General features: G+C 40.0%; 1 protein-coding gene across 1 annotated transcript; it reads left to right on the top strand.

Moving 5' to 3' along the window:
* Positions 1–2,057: 2,057 nt before the first annotated feature.
* Positions 2,058–16,548, top strand: LOC128459893 (gamma-aminobutyric acid receptor subunit rho-1-like). Its single transcript, XM_053444834.1, has 10 exons — positions 2,058–2,167; positions 8,813–8,863; positions 10,087–10,193; positions 11,732–11,799; positions 11,888–12,111; positions 14,308–14,390; positions 14,632–14,772; positions 14,861–15,013; positions 15,205–15,401; positions 16,261–16,548. Exons 1-10 carry the CDS (start codon positions 2,058–2,060, stop codon positions 16,546–16,548), a joined length of 1,422 nt encoding a protein of 473 aa, XP_053300809.1.
* The last annotated feature ends 1,074 nt before the right edge of the window (positions 16,549–17,622 follow it).

The raw sequence follows: 17,622 nt of genomic DNA on the forward strand, positions 1-17,622 counted from the left end.
ATTGCAATCTGTAAACCTTTGTGGCTGTGATATCTCAATCCTCATTATGAAAGTTAAGAGAGATGAGCAGTCCCTTTTATCACTTTGGTTTTATTGAACAATCTACAACTCTCTGAATAATACACTTTCAACCTATTTTCTTACTCTCTTTTCTCTACTCCCGCTTATTCCTCAAAGATAAGCACAAAGACACAAAACTCTAAACTCCTTTTTTTTTGTGTCGTAAACTTTTCCTTCTGAGGATTGATAAGGCCCCAAAATTTTCCTACGGCCTTTTTAGTGTCATTATACTTTCCTCTGTCGGAGTCGTTCTTTGTCCTCTTATTGTCAAGGTCAAGCCATTGGGACTGACAGAGCTGACAGTGGTATCCCAAAAGATGTTGTATTGGAATCACTGAGTGGATGGAAACTTCATCAGAGCTGACACCAGCTCACATTTCACTTTAATGTGGATTTGCGGTCATTAAAACTGATCAGCGCCTTAAATACTCAAAAAGCTCAAAACATTGAATTAGCTTGGTGGTTTTTACTCTTTACTTCATGACCACATCTTTGTATCTCATGATACTTACTAAGTTTGAATAAACTCTTACTCTATTATGTCAGTTTTTTTATTTACCATGACAATTCTGTGATTTTGTCATTCCTTTATGTTGTGTCTATATTTTTTCTTTCTCCCCTGGCTGAAATGTTTTTCACAGACATCACTGACCCACTCTTTCAGCAGGGACTGTTCTTGTTATATTTTTTCAGCGGACACATACGCAATACACACATCATTATGTGGTATGCTCATAGTAGTATTATGTAGTATATCTTCTGTTAATGTAGCAAACATGAGGAGAAGCATGATAGCTCACACTGTAGTTGATCATGTAATTAATATGTCTCTGCATTTGGACATTTACAGAAGTCTGGAGTGCAGTCCCAGAGGAAAATAAGTAATGACAAAAAAAAGAAGATGAAACTGAAAAAAAAGCAATAGTCAAAAGAATTTGCTGTCACAAATGATTCCTCTAATGTTATCGACTATTGATTAAGTCATTAGAGCTCTATCATCATGGTGGTTTTAAATACTCAATCTCAAACACACATGTTTCCAAAAATACAACAGGTAAACGTTCTTTATTCTCGCCTGCAATTGCTGTGGTAAACATTTTATAGAAACCAACATAATAATATTTATGGTATCCTTCTCTCTTTTTCCAGGATTTTTGTCAGTGAAAACTCTCTTGACATAATGCACCAGCTTCAACACTTTCTGAGTATCTAAAATTGACCTTATTTCCCTGTGGAATTGTTCCAGACGCATTAAACACACAACAACACAACATATCATTGTGACAGTGTGTATGGCCGAGGTGACATGCCTGCATTCAGCTTGTGGCTCCATCACCCAAAGTTCAAAGTCTACATGCACACTCACATTGGATTAACAGGCTCTTGCATAACTCCCTATCCATAGTGTGATACAGATTATACATCATCATTGCAAATGCATCAAATCAATCAAATCAGTATTATTCAGCCAAATGTGCCAAATCATCATTTATCATCAGCAGCACTTTCTCCAGGTTCAGGACCAGCCATCGCCCGGATACATATTTGGAGGATTGTAATTAATATAAATAAAGCCATATGTTGCGTCAGGACATGTTTCCCCCCTCATCCTCTCTTATCATGGATGTAGAACTGTGTGTGTAGATTAGATGCTGCACAGCGGTCAGTATTTAACCTGTGTAACTGGAGGTGAAGGACTCCACTCATGCCAGGCGGGGGGGGGGGGGGGGGGGGGGGGGGGGAACCGTGCGCTCCTATCCTCAGAGCGCAGAGAGCGCAAATCCGAGCCATCTGACACGGAGGATTTGCAGGTTTAGGCGAAACCGCGTACCCTCCTCCTCTGTTAGATTAAATACCGTGGCTTCTATGTATAGTTTCTCACTATGTTTACGGCGCCGAACATGTGCGGAACGCGCGTCCTGTGCGCAGCAGCAGCAAGCACCTGGAGCCGCCGGCAGCTGTGACACTATTTGGAGAGGCTCGGGACGGAGGGCACCATGCACACGGATGTCGTGCTAATCAACCTGCTGCTGCTGCTGTGGATGCTCGGTGTGTCCGGGCTGACGCGTCCGAGGGGACCGACACCGCAGCCACACAGACACTGCAAGTGAGTTCACAACCGCAGGGGTGAAGGAAAGGCTTGGCTGACTTTTGATGCTATGCGTGACAATGATAATGGTAATTTTTAATCAATTAAAGCGCGCGTAAAATCTAAATATTTACACTTTTACCAAGAGGAGTGAAGAGGTCTCAGGCAATTCGTGCTATTTCTTACACTATACCTACAAAGGGTATTCTTTGATATCAAATGTGTGTTTGGGTCATGTTGAGGGGCGGATTCTTCTTCATTATATAACCCATCAAGACATGAGCAAGAAAGAAAGAAAGAAATTCAGCCATAAAGACAGATTATTCTTGAGCAATGGAAACTGTATTTGATTTTGAGGCATTGCCAACTGTTGATGCCATGCAAGCAAAGCTGAAAATTGTCATTTGAATTATTTAAAGCCTGTGTAAAATCTTTAAATACACACTAAAAGAGGTGCCATGGAATTGTAATGTCTCTTTACTATACAGATATGCCCAACAACAAGTATGAGTGTTAGGGGTATGATAAATGAATTATTCCAGTTAGTTTTTACAATTATCAGCATTCCAAAAATGCATCTTTATTTAAGGTTAGCCTACAAGCTGATCTGTGTTTGATATGGGTGAGACAGAAAGACATAAGCAGTTGAACTCTGGAGACAAATGGAAACAGCAGTTGAACTCTATTCCTAGTTGCCTTGGGAGTCCTCAACCATTATGGTCTGTCCTGAGACAAGCCCCTGACTCCTCTAACACCATCTCATCCCTCATTGTGAGAAAAATGTCTAAAATCCCAACATGTTTCTCCATTTGAATGTGAAAGCTGTGAGAATGAAGACCAATGCGGTTGAAAGCTGGTGAGCGAACCTTCAGTTGGGATTATTGGTATCAGTCCAACTCTTGGCCCTCGTGACTGCTTTGGCAGGATATTTGTCACTGGAAAACAGAATTTTCAGATTTATCCATTCGTAACTTCCCGGATTTCGGTTATGAAATTAGCACATGACACTGTGACATTTGGTTATATGTCAGCAGGAGGACAGCCTCTCTTCTGTCGTCAGTATCCTGTTTTGATGATGTAATGTCATTTATTCAGATTTTGGGATTGCATCGCTTTGACATTGGCTCCGTAAAGCTTCTGTCTGCAAGTAATATCTGGAGAAATATTTGCTAATAAAGCTGTGATATGTATCTGGGTACAGATATAGACTGGATGACCAGTCAGAGGTTCACTTCCTCTCAGTAATACAACATGGTTATAACATGAGTAAATACAAATTTAGCATTATATTGCTTAACCAATATTAATGTTCAGATCATGTTGCCATGGCATTTGTGTATTCCCTACATTTGTATGACATGCTGGTGTCAGACCACTGGATTCCTTTTGGATGAGAAGCTTATTAAGCATCAAGATACCTGAGAAAAATCATCTATTGTGCTTTTTACACTTTTCTCAAATCTGTGTACAATTTTAGATGAGAAATATCTTCTAAAATAGATTTTACTGTAGCCTTTCAGCTTTCTGTGTGAAAGCCACAGCTCAAAAACCTGTTTAAAGCTACTCAACTCTGCAACGACTGACTATTTTATAATTTACTTTAATTTGGCTTGACTTTACATTATATTTCTTATTAAATTATTCTCACTTTTCATTTGTCTAACAAACTCCTGATGCTGACAAGGCATTTGTGTGATGTATTAATGTGTGTCATGCATTTTGTGCTTTGTGCTGTGTTGTCAGTGTGCAGAAGCTGTATTTGTGACCTGTCTGTGGATTGCAGATGGACATTAGCCAGATGCTAATATTGGTATGGTTCATCAAATGGTAACATACACAAACGGTGTAGTGCTGTTTGTGGAAGTACTAGATCACACCTACAATACATGCATTTGAGGATGTGCACAGATACTTTTGTCTCCTTTTTTGTGTCAAGTTTACAAATAAACTGTAACCGAGCATATGATAAAATGTAAGACTGACTTTAATGGTTAGACTGGTACCTATTAGTGTGGCATTAGGTAACAGGACGCTTGTCTATTTCAAACTTACATGACTAATATGAGAGGTAAAACAAGTAGTTTCCTGATTTAATCTAACCTTATAAAAGTGTCATGTTTGTTGCCTCTTGGTGACAACAGGGATCAGACTCTTCAACTATATAATACATTATTCTGATATGTTTTCCAACATGAACTAGAATAAGCAAAGATTGATTATTTCTGGAGGACTGCTGTTGTTTGGATCACACTATAGTTTCGATCAAACCATAGTGTACAGCATCAGTTATGCACCAACACCTTCCAGTTCAAGGACAACGGCCCAAGAACTTCATTGACACCACGTCATAGACTGGATCTGTTCCCTCAGTCAGTGTCTTTTCTTCACTGATGTGATGTAGCATCAGGGCAGAGGTCGCCTTCATGCTAGCCAATCAAAGCTCCCTTTTTAGCTGACTGCAACAGAAGGTGACGTGTGCCTGGTGAGAAAAATCACTTACTCTGATTATGTAACACGTCCTCTGAGTGAGTTAATGTGCTTTCTGAGTTATTGCTATTGTTGTGGCTCCGGCAAAGGTTAGCCGGGCGGAAGGAAGGCCAGCAATTTAACAGCATTGTTAGTGAGCCACAAATGTAAAACGTGTGTCAAACCTTTCCGACTGCTGAAAGATAGCATGTTAGATCCGAATGGCTTAGTTGACCTGACTTGTTAAAACTTGGGGTTTATTCGTTTCTAAGGTTTGATGGATGGTTTGTACAGGTATTTCTGTTCTTAGAAAATCAAATACAAATTTCTATAATCTGGGGAAATAAATTTCTCAAACTCCAATTGCATAATATGTCAAATAATTCATATAATATTAGATAATTGAAATTGTCCCATCAGATTTATCTGGTGACCCTTTGGTATCCAATAGAATTCGTAAATCAGTCACAGGGCTCTCAGTCATTTATTAAGGACATTTTTCAATAATACTTTAACTTTTAATTTTTGTTGCGTTGGTGTTATGGGTGAACAGTTGTTATTTGCAGTCATGAGAGGCCTATGGGAAAACTGAGGTAGCTGTTTGAGCAATGACCAATGATGTTGTTTTTCTTGTAAGGACTCTCTCGAAAAGGTGTTTCAGGGAAGTGCAGTCCTGAAACAACAGTCATGAACAATCCTATGAGGCCTACGCAATGTGCCTGCTCCCTTTTCCAGACCTAAAAATGTTTCAGGGAGGCTAATGTCATGTTTTGTTTTTAAATTGTATTTGTTAGATTAATTACACAATTATACAACTCTAAGGGGGATTCCTACTTGTTACACTTCTGGGAAGCAAGCTGCACTTCTTGGTGTCTTTGAATGTTCTGGGCTGCCCATTTCAGTCTTGCATAAAAACACTCGGTGTCCTCAAGTCAACTTGTTGATCAAAGGCCATTAAGGAAACCAGACGGTGCCCTGACAGCTGATCAGCTTTTTGACCTCTCCGTGTGCTGCACTGAATCAAATGCTTAATCATTCCCAGTTTCACTGCATCCAAGCTGATGAGTTAAGGCAAACAACCCTGCAATTGCAGCTTAGAAGAGACTGGTCTAACCTGCCACTTCCAAAGAGGGAACCTTCTCCAATATGCCTTCGTAATTCTGACATTGGGTGTCAACACTCTCTGAAAAGGTGATGGATAGATGTAACATCAGTCTGCCAAGATTACCATTTAATACAACAGATAACGTATGCCGTTTTCAGACATGAGTTAAGGAGAATGTCAGCACGATTGGGTCCAGACAATCCCATTGGAACAATGCAGTAGGAGATCCTCCAGCACAACAATCCAGCAATCTGTGTGTTCAGGTGAGGGCTAGTGCTACAGGCAGGATGTTCCAGATAAGTTCCACTGCGGAAATCAAGCGTTTTTCGTTTACAGCACATTGACATCAGTGTCTGACCTTATCAACAATAATATTTGAATCTCATTGTCTTTCCAAGTGTGCATTTTCGTCCATATCTCCTATGGCTCATATTTCATTGTGACATATTTGTATTATTTTTGTTGTTTTGAGTTTCGCGTCTGTTTTGTGTTCGAAATGCTATTAACGGGCCCACTTGCTGGCGGTGAATCCTCTGGATAATCTCCTGCTGGGTTCTCGCATGGGCTCAGTCTGGCATTATCTGTAGTTTTTACAAGGGGGGGCTGGCAGGAAAAACTCTGGAGCGATGCTGCCATTTTTGTTCTCACGTACAGCTCCTCCGAAAGAATGTCAGGAGATTATCAGGACTTCAGTGCAGGTCTGAACGAAAATATACTCTGGTGCATTTTAATGGTCTAAGAGCATGGTGTAAAGATCATGATGAAGGTTCACTTATGATGTGTCCAAATCCACTTTGGCTGGTTTAACAGCAGGAAAACAGGTTGATGTGGCAGGTGCATTGTTCAAGAGGATTGTACTGAGGATGGAATGTGCTTATTGGTCCACCGCACATGTAGGCCCATATATCTACCTTGATAATGCAGTAAATGCACCCTTAAGAATCACAGGGAAATACTGCTCCATTAACAGACCAGGTTCAAGATAATGTGCCTGACTATATATTTACAGACCAAAATGTCCAATGATGTTGAGATTGGCCCAAGTGCATTTGCTATTTAATCAACACTGATGGGTTTATAACTATAATTATAAAAAACATTACCCCAATCCTAGGTGTCATTCCTGTAATACACTGGTGACCTCTCCAGAATGTACCTACAAACTGTCAGCTGCGATTGACTGGAGAGTTTAAATTGATAAGTGGTTTACCTAATGGATAATAGATGGACGAAAAACAGTGAGCGCAAAGGCAATACATTGAATTACAGTAAACAAGAGTGATGTAATAATAATTATAATTTCCAATGTGTCGCTTGCCAACAGTTTTTCTGATTACTCTTTCCGGCTTTATTTCTCACACAAAGCTATTGCATATAGATCGCCATTGGTCAGAAGCATTTTCAGTGATAGCCAATGGTCAGGAAGTGTTGTCATCCTCTTTTATCAACTACTTGCCATCTATATCATTGAACACAATTGCTAAAGGATGTGTGGCTGAGATATTTTCCATCTGAAGCATAATTTCCCGTCACAATGCACAAGGAGGACCTCTAAATGCATTGTGTATTTTAGGTATTTTGACTATTGAACATTGCACACCTTTAATAAGCTGAGCTAAATTAACAGCCTTTTCCTCGTCACTGCTGCGTGGTGTTTGGAGATTATTGTTCCTATTTTAATAAGGCTTTTAAATCCTACCATCATCACTCACCTTCAACAAAATGACATCTGTTATGACGGACCACTCACGAACCACAGTTCTTGGAAGTGAAAGGAAACATCCTGTCGTTGCATCACCCTCATGCTTTACAAAAATGTGACAGAGATTTGTATTAATGCTTTGTAATTAGCACTCACCTAATGAAGGATCATGTAGTGAGAGTATGTGGCAGCCCTTGTGTTTCTGATCCATGTTGTTTCTCGATATGTTGACTATGTAAAAGCTTCGTAGTAAAAAATACAGACACATCTTTTGCCACAATTACTGACTGTTACACATGCTAATATGCTGGCAAAACATTGTGTAGCTATTTGAGAGTTTTTTCAACTCTAGTCGACATGAAAGGTTTTTTTAAGAGCTGAGACTACATCCATACTAGAATGCATAAACTCTGTTACAGATACGCTCCTTACTACTCCAGAGTTTGAAAACACTGCCGGCCCCATTTTAATTTGAATGCTCCGGGGCAGCATTTTAGACATGACAGGCAGACACAGAGATGTTCGGAAACCAAGACATTGACACTCACAAAGTATTGCTGATTGGGTCTTTGAGTTAACATTTGCTGATTCAACAAGCTTCTATCACATGGAAAATCAATAACAAGTGATTCTGACCCTGTTGTCTGTGTTGTGCAGTTAAAAAACTGTATTTTACAATGAAACAACTGCTTACGTGTGAAGGATATGAGCTATTATCCAAGCAACTCCTGTGACCTCATGCTCAGGGTCCTTTGAGATCATTTTTTTCAATTGAATTAGTTTTTGTTTGATTTTGTTTGATTTTCAGTTATTTTCACACAGTTAACACATGTTTTTTTCAGCCTTTCAGAATGAACAGGTGTGTTTTAGATGCTTAGCGTTGCATCATCAGCGAAAGGCATATTTCTCATTACTTTGAGCAAAGTTATTTTCCCTCTCATGTCGCCTGGAGCTCAGTGCAGCTGTGTGGTGACTCAATACTGAGAGTCTCCATCTGATTGGTTATACAAACCTAAACAATGATGCTAATAATGTTATCTAATATCCTACAGACATCTGGGCAGAGAGTGGAGATTATCTTGTTTCCTAAGGCTTAACGTGTTTAAAGCACACACTCAAATCCAATCCTCATCCACGCATCACTCAACCTTCAGGTGTTGAAAGAGACTCACCTTGAGGGAATTTCGATTTGATGGGATTTCTCCTCTTTTATTAACAATTGTATCTTAGCAGTTTATGCAAAAAATGAAAACACTTCTAAAGTCTGTTTTTCGTTGTGCCCACTTTTTAAAGATTACACTCAAAGATTTACTCAACTTAGCTTGAGTGCTGTTTAAACATTGCATAATATTTTTGTGAAATTACATAATGTGTTTCCCCCCCCTTTCAGATCGAAAAGAGAAGTGTCCCTAATGCAAGGATGGGGTCGCAAGATTGGCAGGTATGACGTGTGTGTTTTTTTTCTTTAGTCCAATTAGAATGAAAACAGAGACGACACAAAAGAGTATAGTGAAGATTAAAGCAGCTTGACTGGACTTAAAAGCACATGATCGCATTTTAATCACACTATTGTGTGCAGTATCTCGAGAGGAGGAGGATTGGCCCCCTCGGGGTATCCTACTAAGCCCAATATAATCCATTCTTATCCTCCTTCAGACTTATGAAGTTCATGTGTAGGGTTAGGTTGCTGTATAAATTATGTAGTGATGTAGGAAAATTGGGGGAAAAATGAAATTGTATGATTTATATCAAATTTATATACATAAGTTTTATGTTTTGCATACCAAGGCACTGCCTCACATTGCTGTGGTGGCAGTGACGGCAAGAGATGTTTGGGTTGTCCACCGTCTGCAATAGCTACTTCCGCCAGATGTAGGTATTCTGCGTGAATGTGAGGTAATCTGCCTCAAAGAACTAAGACCGAATTCTGAATTTAATTATGACCCAGACTTTGAAAAACAGTCTACAGATGCTGGTACAGATGTAACATGAGCTAGAGGCCAACATTAGCATGCTAACATGCAAACACTGACAAAACCACCATGCTGATGTTAGGGGGTTGTAAATGTGACCATCTCAGGCTTCATCCATATAACCACATTTTCGTTTGAATTCGCCAGATACACCTGATACAAACAAAAAAGAGGCTATAGTGCAAACACAGCAAAACTAAACAGTTGAACTTCGCCCAGTTTGAAAAACTTAAATGTCAATTTTACATTCAAATTGAATCCATGTCAAAAAGACGACTTGAAGGAGTTTCGAGGCCCAAGGGGTGGACGATATGGCCAAAACTTTCATCAAGATAAAAAAATTTCAGTCCATATCAATAATTATCATGATAAATGTAAATTTCTTATTTTTAAGTGTAAAGACAGATTTTTGCTCCAGAGTGAAGATTGTGCTTTTAAACTGCTTACACAATATAAAGGCAATATATCGATATATATTGAACCTTTGTTATATTGCTATTGGTGAAAATGATATTGAGTAATTGCCCAGCGTTAGTAGCTGACATATAAAAGGATGAGCACTTGTGCTTTGTAAAGATGGGATCAACCTGAGTAAAATAGCATAAAGCGTTAAAAATGGTAAATAAACCATCTTAACGGAACTGTATGTAGTGGTTCCGAGATGTACTCTCAAATTATTGTTTCCCACCAGCTCCATATTCAAGAGGAGTCCAGATATGACTAAAGCCGTGGAAAAAAAGTCTGAGCAGCTGCTGAGGATAGACGACCACGACTTTACGATGCGACCAGGATTTGGAGGTAAGGAGCTTCATCTTTCAGTTTCAATCCATTGTCGTGCAGGCAGCCATTAGACTTCATCCTCAATCCAAATATGCTTTCTTTTAATTCGGCGTCCAAACAAGTTATTAGCGATAATCTATTATTCGTTTAGACTTTACGCTAAACCCCAACCTTTATGATTTGATCTACAGACTTGTCTAAAGATCGTGTATTCATTGCATACACATTGTCCAGCACTGGTTTGTAGAGATGACGTAACCAGAGTAGGATTATCTCTGAGTCACGCTGCCGTGAACCATTGATTAATTACCAAGCAGCAGCCGTCTGTAGCTTTGGGTTTCGATAACTCCAATCTTAATCTGCCACATTAGCGAGGCTAAAAGCCCAAGTCTATGTCGTTTTTAAACTCTCAAACATGAATTTCCTCTGTAAATTAGAAATCTCAGATTGGAGTTCTTGTAATGCCTTCACCCATCAGACTTTAATATGTCTTAACTGCTGTTAAACAGGGAATTTAATCCTGATGGAGTCTGATTAGTTACTGAAGGTTTCCGTGTGAAATGCTAACTGTCTTTTATCTTAAAGTGCATAGTGTGGATAGAGAGAACTGAGTTTCTTTAAAATCAAGTCAACAACAGGATCTCTGGAGCTCTTGTTCACCTCTGTTATTGAGGTGAACACAATCTGCTCTCTGAGCTCTTTCGACCGCCCCTATCTATTTTCAGGAGTGGCTAGTGCTGCCTTCAATAGACCAAAGACATGCAGAGGGGTTAGGTTAACTGGAGACTCTAAATCAATGATAGGTGTAAACAATGAGAGTAACTGGTTATTAGATAATGGATTTGTGAGAGCTTATATAGACAGATGGTGTGTGTATTATCAAATCATGTTGAAACAGTTGAATTTCAACTAGTTAGTCAAGGTCTATAAACATTTCAAAGATGAGAAATGGGAGTACAGTGTTAATTTTAGGTGAAAACTTCATCAGAAAAGTTTACTAAATACTAAACAAAATGTACTTAATCAGGGATAGTATTTTACATTCAACAGTGTTTTATAGCTGTCCAACACTAAACCTAACTTTTTACTGAAATATGACTAACAGGTCATGGGAGCAGGGTTTAATTCATAAAAACCAAAGAAGGTTTTCTACCATCACTAAAACAGAAAGCTGAATGAGACTCACTACTATAGTCCAAGTTGTATGCTAACAAAAGAGTGTTGGCAACAGTACAAATATAGAAAAAAATTAAATCTTCTACTATAATGCACTCTATGGTCAATTAGGATTAGAGTATACTCTCTGTGCCATTTTTTTTTTGAGAAATCTGCACCCAACTGCTTTTATGGGGATTTGGATGAAAGACAGCAGAAGTTATTGTTGGATGCAAAGGGTTTAGCTTAAAAAAGAACCATGACCTCTAAATAAACAGATTATCCAGACAATTCTGAATTAGGCAGTTGGGTTACATCTGCACCTTCCATCCATTGATGTATTTTAGAATAATACCCACGTGAGCTACTGTTTAAATGCATGTTGATGCATCTTTCTCTAGGCCCTGCAGTCCCAGTTGGAGTGGACGTGCAGGTTGAAAGCCTGGATGCAATTTCGGAGGTTGATATGGTATGTCTGGACCGAGCTGTGAGTAAGACGTTTACTGCTCTTTGGTCCGTCAGCAACAAACTGAAGCACACATGCATTTTTGTTTCAGGACTTCACAATGACCCTGTACCTCAGACACTACTGGAAAGATGAACGCCTGTCCTTCAGGAGCAATAAAAACCAGAGCATGACTTTTGATGGGCGACTAGTGAAGAAGATCTGGGTGCCCGACATGTTTTTTGTCCACTCAAAGAAGTCCTTCACACATGACACCACCACTGAAAATGTGATGCTGCGAGTTTACCCCGATGGCAAAGTCCTGTACAGCCTCAGGTAATTCCTATTGACAGCAGGACTCAGCACTCAGCATGTACCACAGAGATCAGTTGTTAAGTCAGCACAAATTTAATAGGAATAGTCGAACTTTGCGGAAACACATTTGCTTTCTTTCCAAGTACGAGATGGATCTGCTGCTAGTGGGATTATGTTTTGTGACCATTTCTTGACAGCAGTGACTGTTAGTAGTTTCCCAGAATCCCCTCAACAGGGGTTGACAGGTTTGGTACATTTATCTCTGCACAATAACCCCAAGAAATAAATTAATAGATAAACATGCTCCTCATCGATGTCTCCTATCTCGAGCGTACCAAGAAAGATGGCGGGAAAGATGTCACATGAAAAGAGATATGTAAAAAACAGATGTTTCATCCATATTCACATTCATCATCACAACAAGAATGTGTAAACATAGAAGCTGGATCTATATTTAACTACACAGATTGAACTCCTAATACTGTCACTTAATTATTTTTCATGAAGTGTACAGGGAGCCGTGAGGAGAAATCAGATGCTACCGACCACTTCTCGGATGAACTTCTGACAGGCTCTCACACAGATGAAAGGGATAGTTCACTGAAAAATTAGTATCTACTCACCATTATGCCGCTGGAGGGGTGGGTGAAGTGTTTGAGCCCACAAGACACTTCAGGCGTCTCAGAAGTAAACTCTGTAGCAGCCCAATCCAATCCGATTTAAGTAACTGGTGACCTACACCTCAGACGTACTACTTGTGTGGTGTCATCCAAGTGTCCTCAAGCCCCGGCGTTCATATTTGACTCTAAACGAGGTCATTTTCACCAAGTTTTAAGTCACAAACGTTCACTGATATCTTCCCAAGAGGGGAATTCATGGACCATCAGAGACACCATCATGTAGCTAAATCCGCTAGCTTAGCCACTTCCAGTGGACACGTGCAAGACGCAGCAGTCACCCATTGCCCACACACCCAATGAAGCTTGGGCATAACAAAGAAAACTAATTTAATTTATACAAACACCACTCGAACAATTCTCTTTTCTTCAGTAGTGCACAAATACAGTATATAGTTCTTACAGTGTTCCGGTAATAATGTTAGTGGGCACTCAGGGATGTTATTGCCATTAGCACTCCCTCCAAGACAAAGTGGCAGCAGCTGCGACAGTTCAAGATGTGAATTTAAGGGGATAACAGTTCTGCCAATTATGGCCGCTAATACTGCAGAGCATGACCTAGTCATTCTGGTGAGCAGTGCAAGGCTCAGGGCCAAGATGGTTGATTTTGTAATCCACATTACAGAGCTCTGCAGAGAGTAACAGCTGGCCGGCCATCTGCATCCTGTTGCAAAACATGCCCGTATTGTGCTGCTTTTCGGTCAGACTGGCGCAAACACAATTTTAAACGATGACATCAACATTAGGGACATCTTACACAATTGATTAATACTGGTGGCAATGGTGTGTAGAAAAACACAGTAGGGATTTTGTGGCTATCAAAGATCCTGATCTTGATTTAGATTGTGGTACATTCCTAGCTGACCAATACAAACTGAATGTATGAGAGAACACTGATAGAGTATATTCATCACATGGTTGGGTTTTAATCTGTGTGGTGCCGGTTGGAGATTTTTCCAGAGTAAGGCAGATTGGCGAGGGAGGATGACAGTTGCAGACCTTGCTTTGCAGACCACGTAGCCCTCACTCGTCCTGTGAGCTGGATTATGTATTATCATTTATCATTACTGCACTGCAAGGCCAAATCTCTGCTGAAACCCCTGGCCCACATTGTTATTTGCCTATCCTGAGGGTTAGACATTCATTATAGGCTCCTAATGAAAAGTCATTGGGCCCTATTTACAGTATTATCTTGGTTGGTAATATTAGAGTGTAACTTTATCACAACCCTATTATCTGCTTAATGTTCCAAACTATCATCACTTTCCCAAAAAAAATTCAAAAGTACAAATACAAATACACACACACACACACACACACACACACACACACTGATGTCTGATGTCAAACACAGTGACATCAGACACATCTAAAATTCAGTAAAAACAACATAACTTGGTCTTCGTGAACACAAGTGACTTATGTGTGAACGGCCAAATTTAATAGTGTCCCCTTGATGATTGGATGCCTCAGGTCAGATATTATTAAAAGGTCTGAACAGAGCCTAAGTGAAGTTATTATTATTGTTTTGTCATTACAGAGTGACGGTCACATCCATGTGCAGCATGGACCTGAGCCGCTTTCCTCTTGACACACAAACATGCTCTTTGGAGATAGAGAGCTGTAAGTAACGGATGTGATCATGGGTGATGTGGCTTTTCCTCTCAGTTAAACACAAGCTGTGGTTTATTTCTCCTTCTGGACTGATTCAACTATGAACATGCTGGATTAAGGAAAATACATTTACACTTGAACATCCAGCTGTTTTATTAAAGACTTGAAATGATGTATTATGCAGTCTTTGCTTGAATGTTACAAATGTAAAATTTGTGCCATAGATGATTGAAGCTCTGTGTGTTATCAGATGCGTATACAGATGATGACTTGATGCTGTACTGGAAAGAAGGGAACCGCTCATTGAACACAGACGAGAGAATTTCTCTCTCGCAGTTCCTCATCCAGGAGTTCCACACCACCTCCAGGCTGGCCTTCTACAGCAGCACAGGTACTCACAGCACCTGCAGAGCTGCTTTGGAATATAAGTCTCTCGTCTCCAAGGGCCTGAGCAGCTTCTAACTTCCTCTCCTCCCCAGGCTGGTACAACCGTCTCTACATCAACTTCACCCTGCGGCGGCACATCTTCTTTTTCCTGCTGCAGACCTACTTCCCCGCCACTCTGATGGTCATGCTGTCCTGGGTGTCCTTCTGGATCGACCGCAGGGCCGTCCCTGCCAGAGTGCCACTGGGTGAGTGGGGCTTGGCCACCTTGTTGATAATCTGCGTGGCGGTCAGTTAGGTTGTAGCTGTTGAGCTGATGTGGACACAATGTTTCTGACTACTTAAATGGAAACCAATAGCTGACTAAAACTAAATAAATAAAAAAAAATCTTAAATTCTGTAAATTAATCAATACCACATGTTATTTCACAATCTCTAGGTATAACCACAGTGCTCACCATGTCCACCATCATCACTGGAGTCAACGCCTCCATGCCAAGGGTCTCCTACATCAAAGCTGTGGACATTTACCTCTGGGTCAGCTTTGTCTTTGTCTTCCTGTCTGTGATAGAGTACGCTGCAGTTAACTACCTGTCCACTCTGGAAGAGCGTAAGGAGAGGAAACTCCGAGAGAGGGTTGGTACCAATCACTCACCCCCATACTCACACATATCAAGTAGATGCAGACGTATGAGGTCGCAATTTAAAAGAACCAGAGTTTTAAGATTTAAATGTTGCTTACATTTTAAAGTAAAAGATTATTATATTACATAATAACATACTATGTTATCATTAGATAATTTATACTGAAATAGCTGTTTTGGCAGCAGGTTGAGTTATAGAAAAATACTTTATAAACAGTTGTATAAATAAGGACACCAGATATACTCTGATGGCTTGTTGTTTTAATCTTTTAATTGTACTGAAATACTGCATAATCTGAACATCCACTGAAAATAAAGCATTTGAGAACAGAGGCAAAGGTTTTTAACATCTGAACTAAATTAACCCGTTTTTTTTAAAGATATTAAGCCAAAAGGGTTTAATTAAAGCTGCCAAATAAATATAAAGGAGTAGAAACTATAATAATTCCCTCTGAAATGTTTCAGAGTGAAAGTATGAAGTGGCTTTAAAAAAGTTGTAAGGACAAGTACTTAAACATTGTGAAATAAAAATGAAATATTTGAGTTTTTCAGTATTTTTACATTTAAACTAGCAAAGACAAGAGTCATGCTTGACTTGTGACTGAACAGTTGTGCCACTTTGAGAGTTGTAAAAAATGAATGGAAATTTAGTGTATTTACGGAATCGAAGATTACTGGAGGTAATTAGCTTTCTTCAGCCGCTGGTGGAAGAAACTGTATCAAAACGTTAACCTGAACATTACTAGATAACTTAATAATATCAGTTTGGTGACAGTTTGCATTACTGATTTATGTCAGGCATGTAGTGTTTTCGACTGAAAGTCATGAATGTATACGTTGTCTTCTTGCAGCTGCTGTGTACGTGTGGGATGAACCACCCTGGCATGATGTCTGTGGGCTACAGTGAGATGGACGTCAACAACACAGGGAACTATGGCATGCCGGAACAGAACGGGATGAAACGGGAGAGGATGCTGGTGGAGCTGGCGATGGGGACCGACCAGGTCACTGGCCATGTGGCCTCCGCCGGCTACAGCGACGCGTGGATCGACACACACGTCATCGACAAGTACTCCCGGGTCCTTTTTCCTGGATCCTACATCCTCTTCAACATTATCTACTGGTCCATCTACTCCTAGCACAGAGGGAACTCAAACAGACCTACCTCTCCTGGAGTAAAGACACGTGCACTGTATGCGCACATCCAGGCATTTGACAGAAAGACCAGACGTAGCCCCAAGGTGGACGTGAAGCAGTCTAACATGGACCAAGTAGAGCTGAACCTTTAGTCAGCTGATCAAGACAACAACAATAATCCAATGTGGCTTCATCACGGTTCAGGGTGTGTCCCGTGAAGACCAGGGACCAGCCATGCTTGGGGAACTTGAATTGAGCCGTTTTCCAAACAGGTTCAGGGCTTGTTAGACTCTTCCTAAAGGGCTTGAAACAACAGCAGTGCATCTGTAATATGTGGAAACAACTCTTTTGTCTGGCCTCATCCATTTGGCAGTTTCACTCTAGTTGCTCTTTATCTTTGTAGATACCATTCATGCTCATTTTATACCTACTTCCACTCATAATGTGTTTGCTACTGTTGTTTGTGGTATAAATGCAAAGCTATTAAAGCACAGGATTGTGTGATCGTGTTTTTTGTTAATTATTCGGTTTTATCAGGTGACTGTTGGGCCTTTGCGGAGGTGTACGTTCCACGGAATGTCTTTTCTAATTTATCATGATTTAATGTTACATCCCATCAATGTATTCTTGGGGTTAACACTGTCCCCTCACAGCAAGAAGGTACCCGGTTTGAAGCACAGTTAAGCGATGGTCTTACCTTAACCTTCAAAAAGGATAAGCAGTATAGATAAAAGATGAATGGGTGGATGTCACAAATCACTGATTATTGAGAAAGAGAGTTAGTCAGGAGTAAATTCCCTAGATCATGTGAAATAGTGCAGTGTGCAGACTCACATAGCTGCTTGATGTTGTGCAAAGTGGAGGCAGAAAGAAGAGATTTAATTTAAACGATGACAACCAAATTAAATATTTTATATGAAATCTTGTCCTTAAGAGCTTCCTGGTTTCACATTCATGAATGTGAATGTGAGCTGTTCTATGATAGTAAACTGAATACAGGTCGACACAAAGTTGTATGTAAAATAAAACTCTCCTATATTTATAAAATGTCTTATTTGTCAAAAGCTACTAGCAAA

This window comes from Pleuronectes platessa, chromosome 17, assembly GCF_947347685.1.
Source record: "Pleuronectes platessa chromosome 17, fPlePla1.1, whole genome shotgun sequence".
Taxonomy (NCBI): domain Eukaryota; kingdom Metazoa; phylum Chordata; class Actinopteri; order Pleuronectiformes; family Pleuronectidae; genus Pleuronectes; species Pleuronectes platessa.

What these genes read in the sequence shown, in the direction of transcription:
- LOC128459893 (XM_053444834.1), top strand. Translation starts at nt 2,058, where the DNA reads ATGCACACGGATGTCGTGCTAATCAACCTGCTGCTGCTGCTGTGGATG. An exon ending in GATGCGACCAGGATTTGGAG is followed by an intron (nt 10,194 to 11,731) that starts GTAAGGAGCTTC and finishes ATCTTTCTCTAG; the next exon opens with GCCCTGCAGTCCCAGTTGGA. An exon ending in AAAGTCCTGTACAGCCTCAG is followed by an intron (nt 12,112 to 14,307) that starts GTAATTCCTATT and finishes TTGTCATTACAG; the next exon opens with AGTGACGGTCACATCCATGT.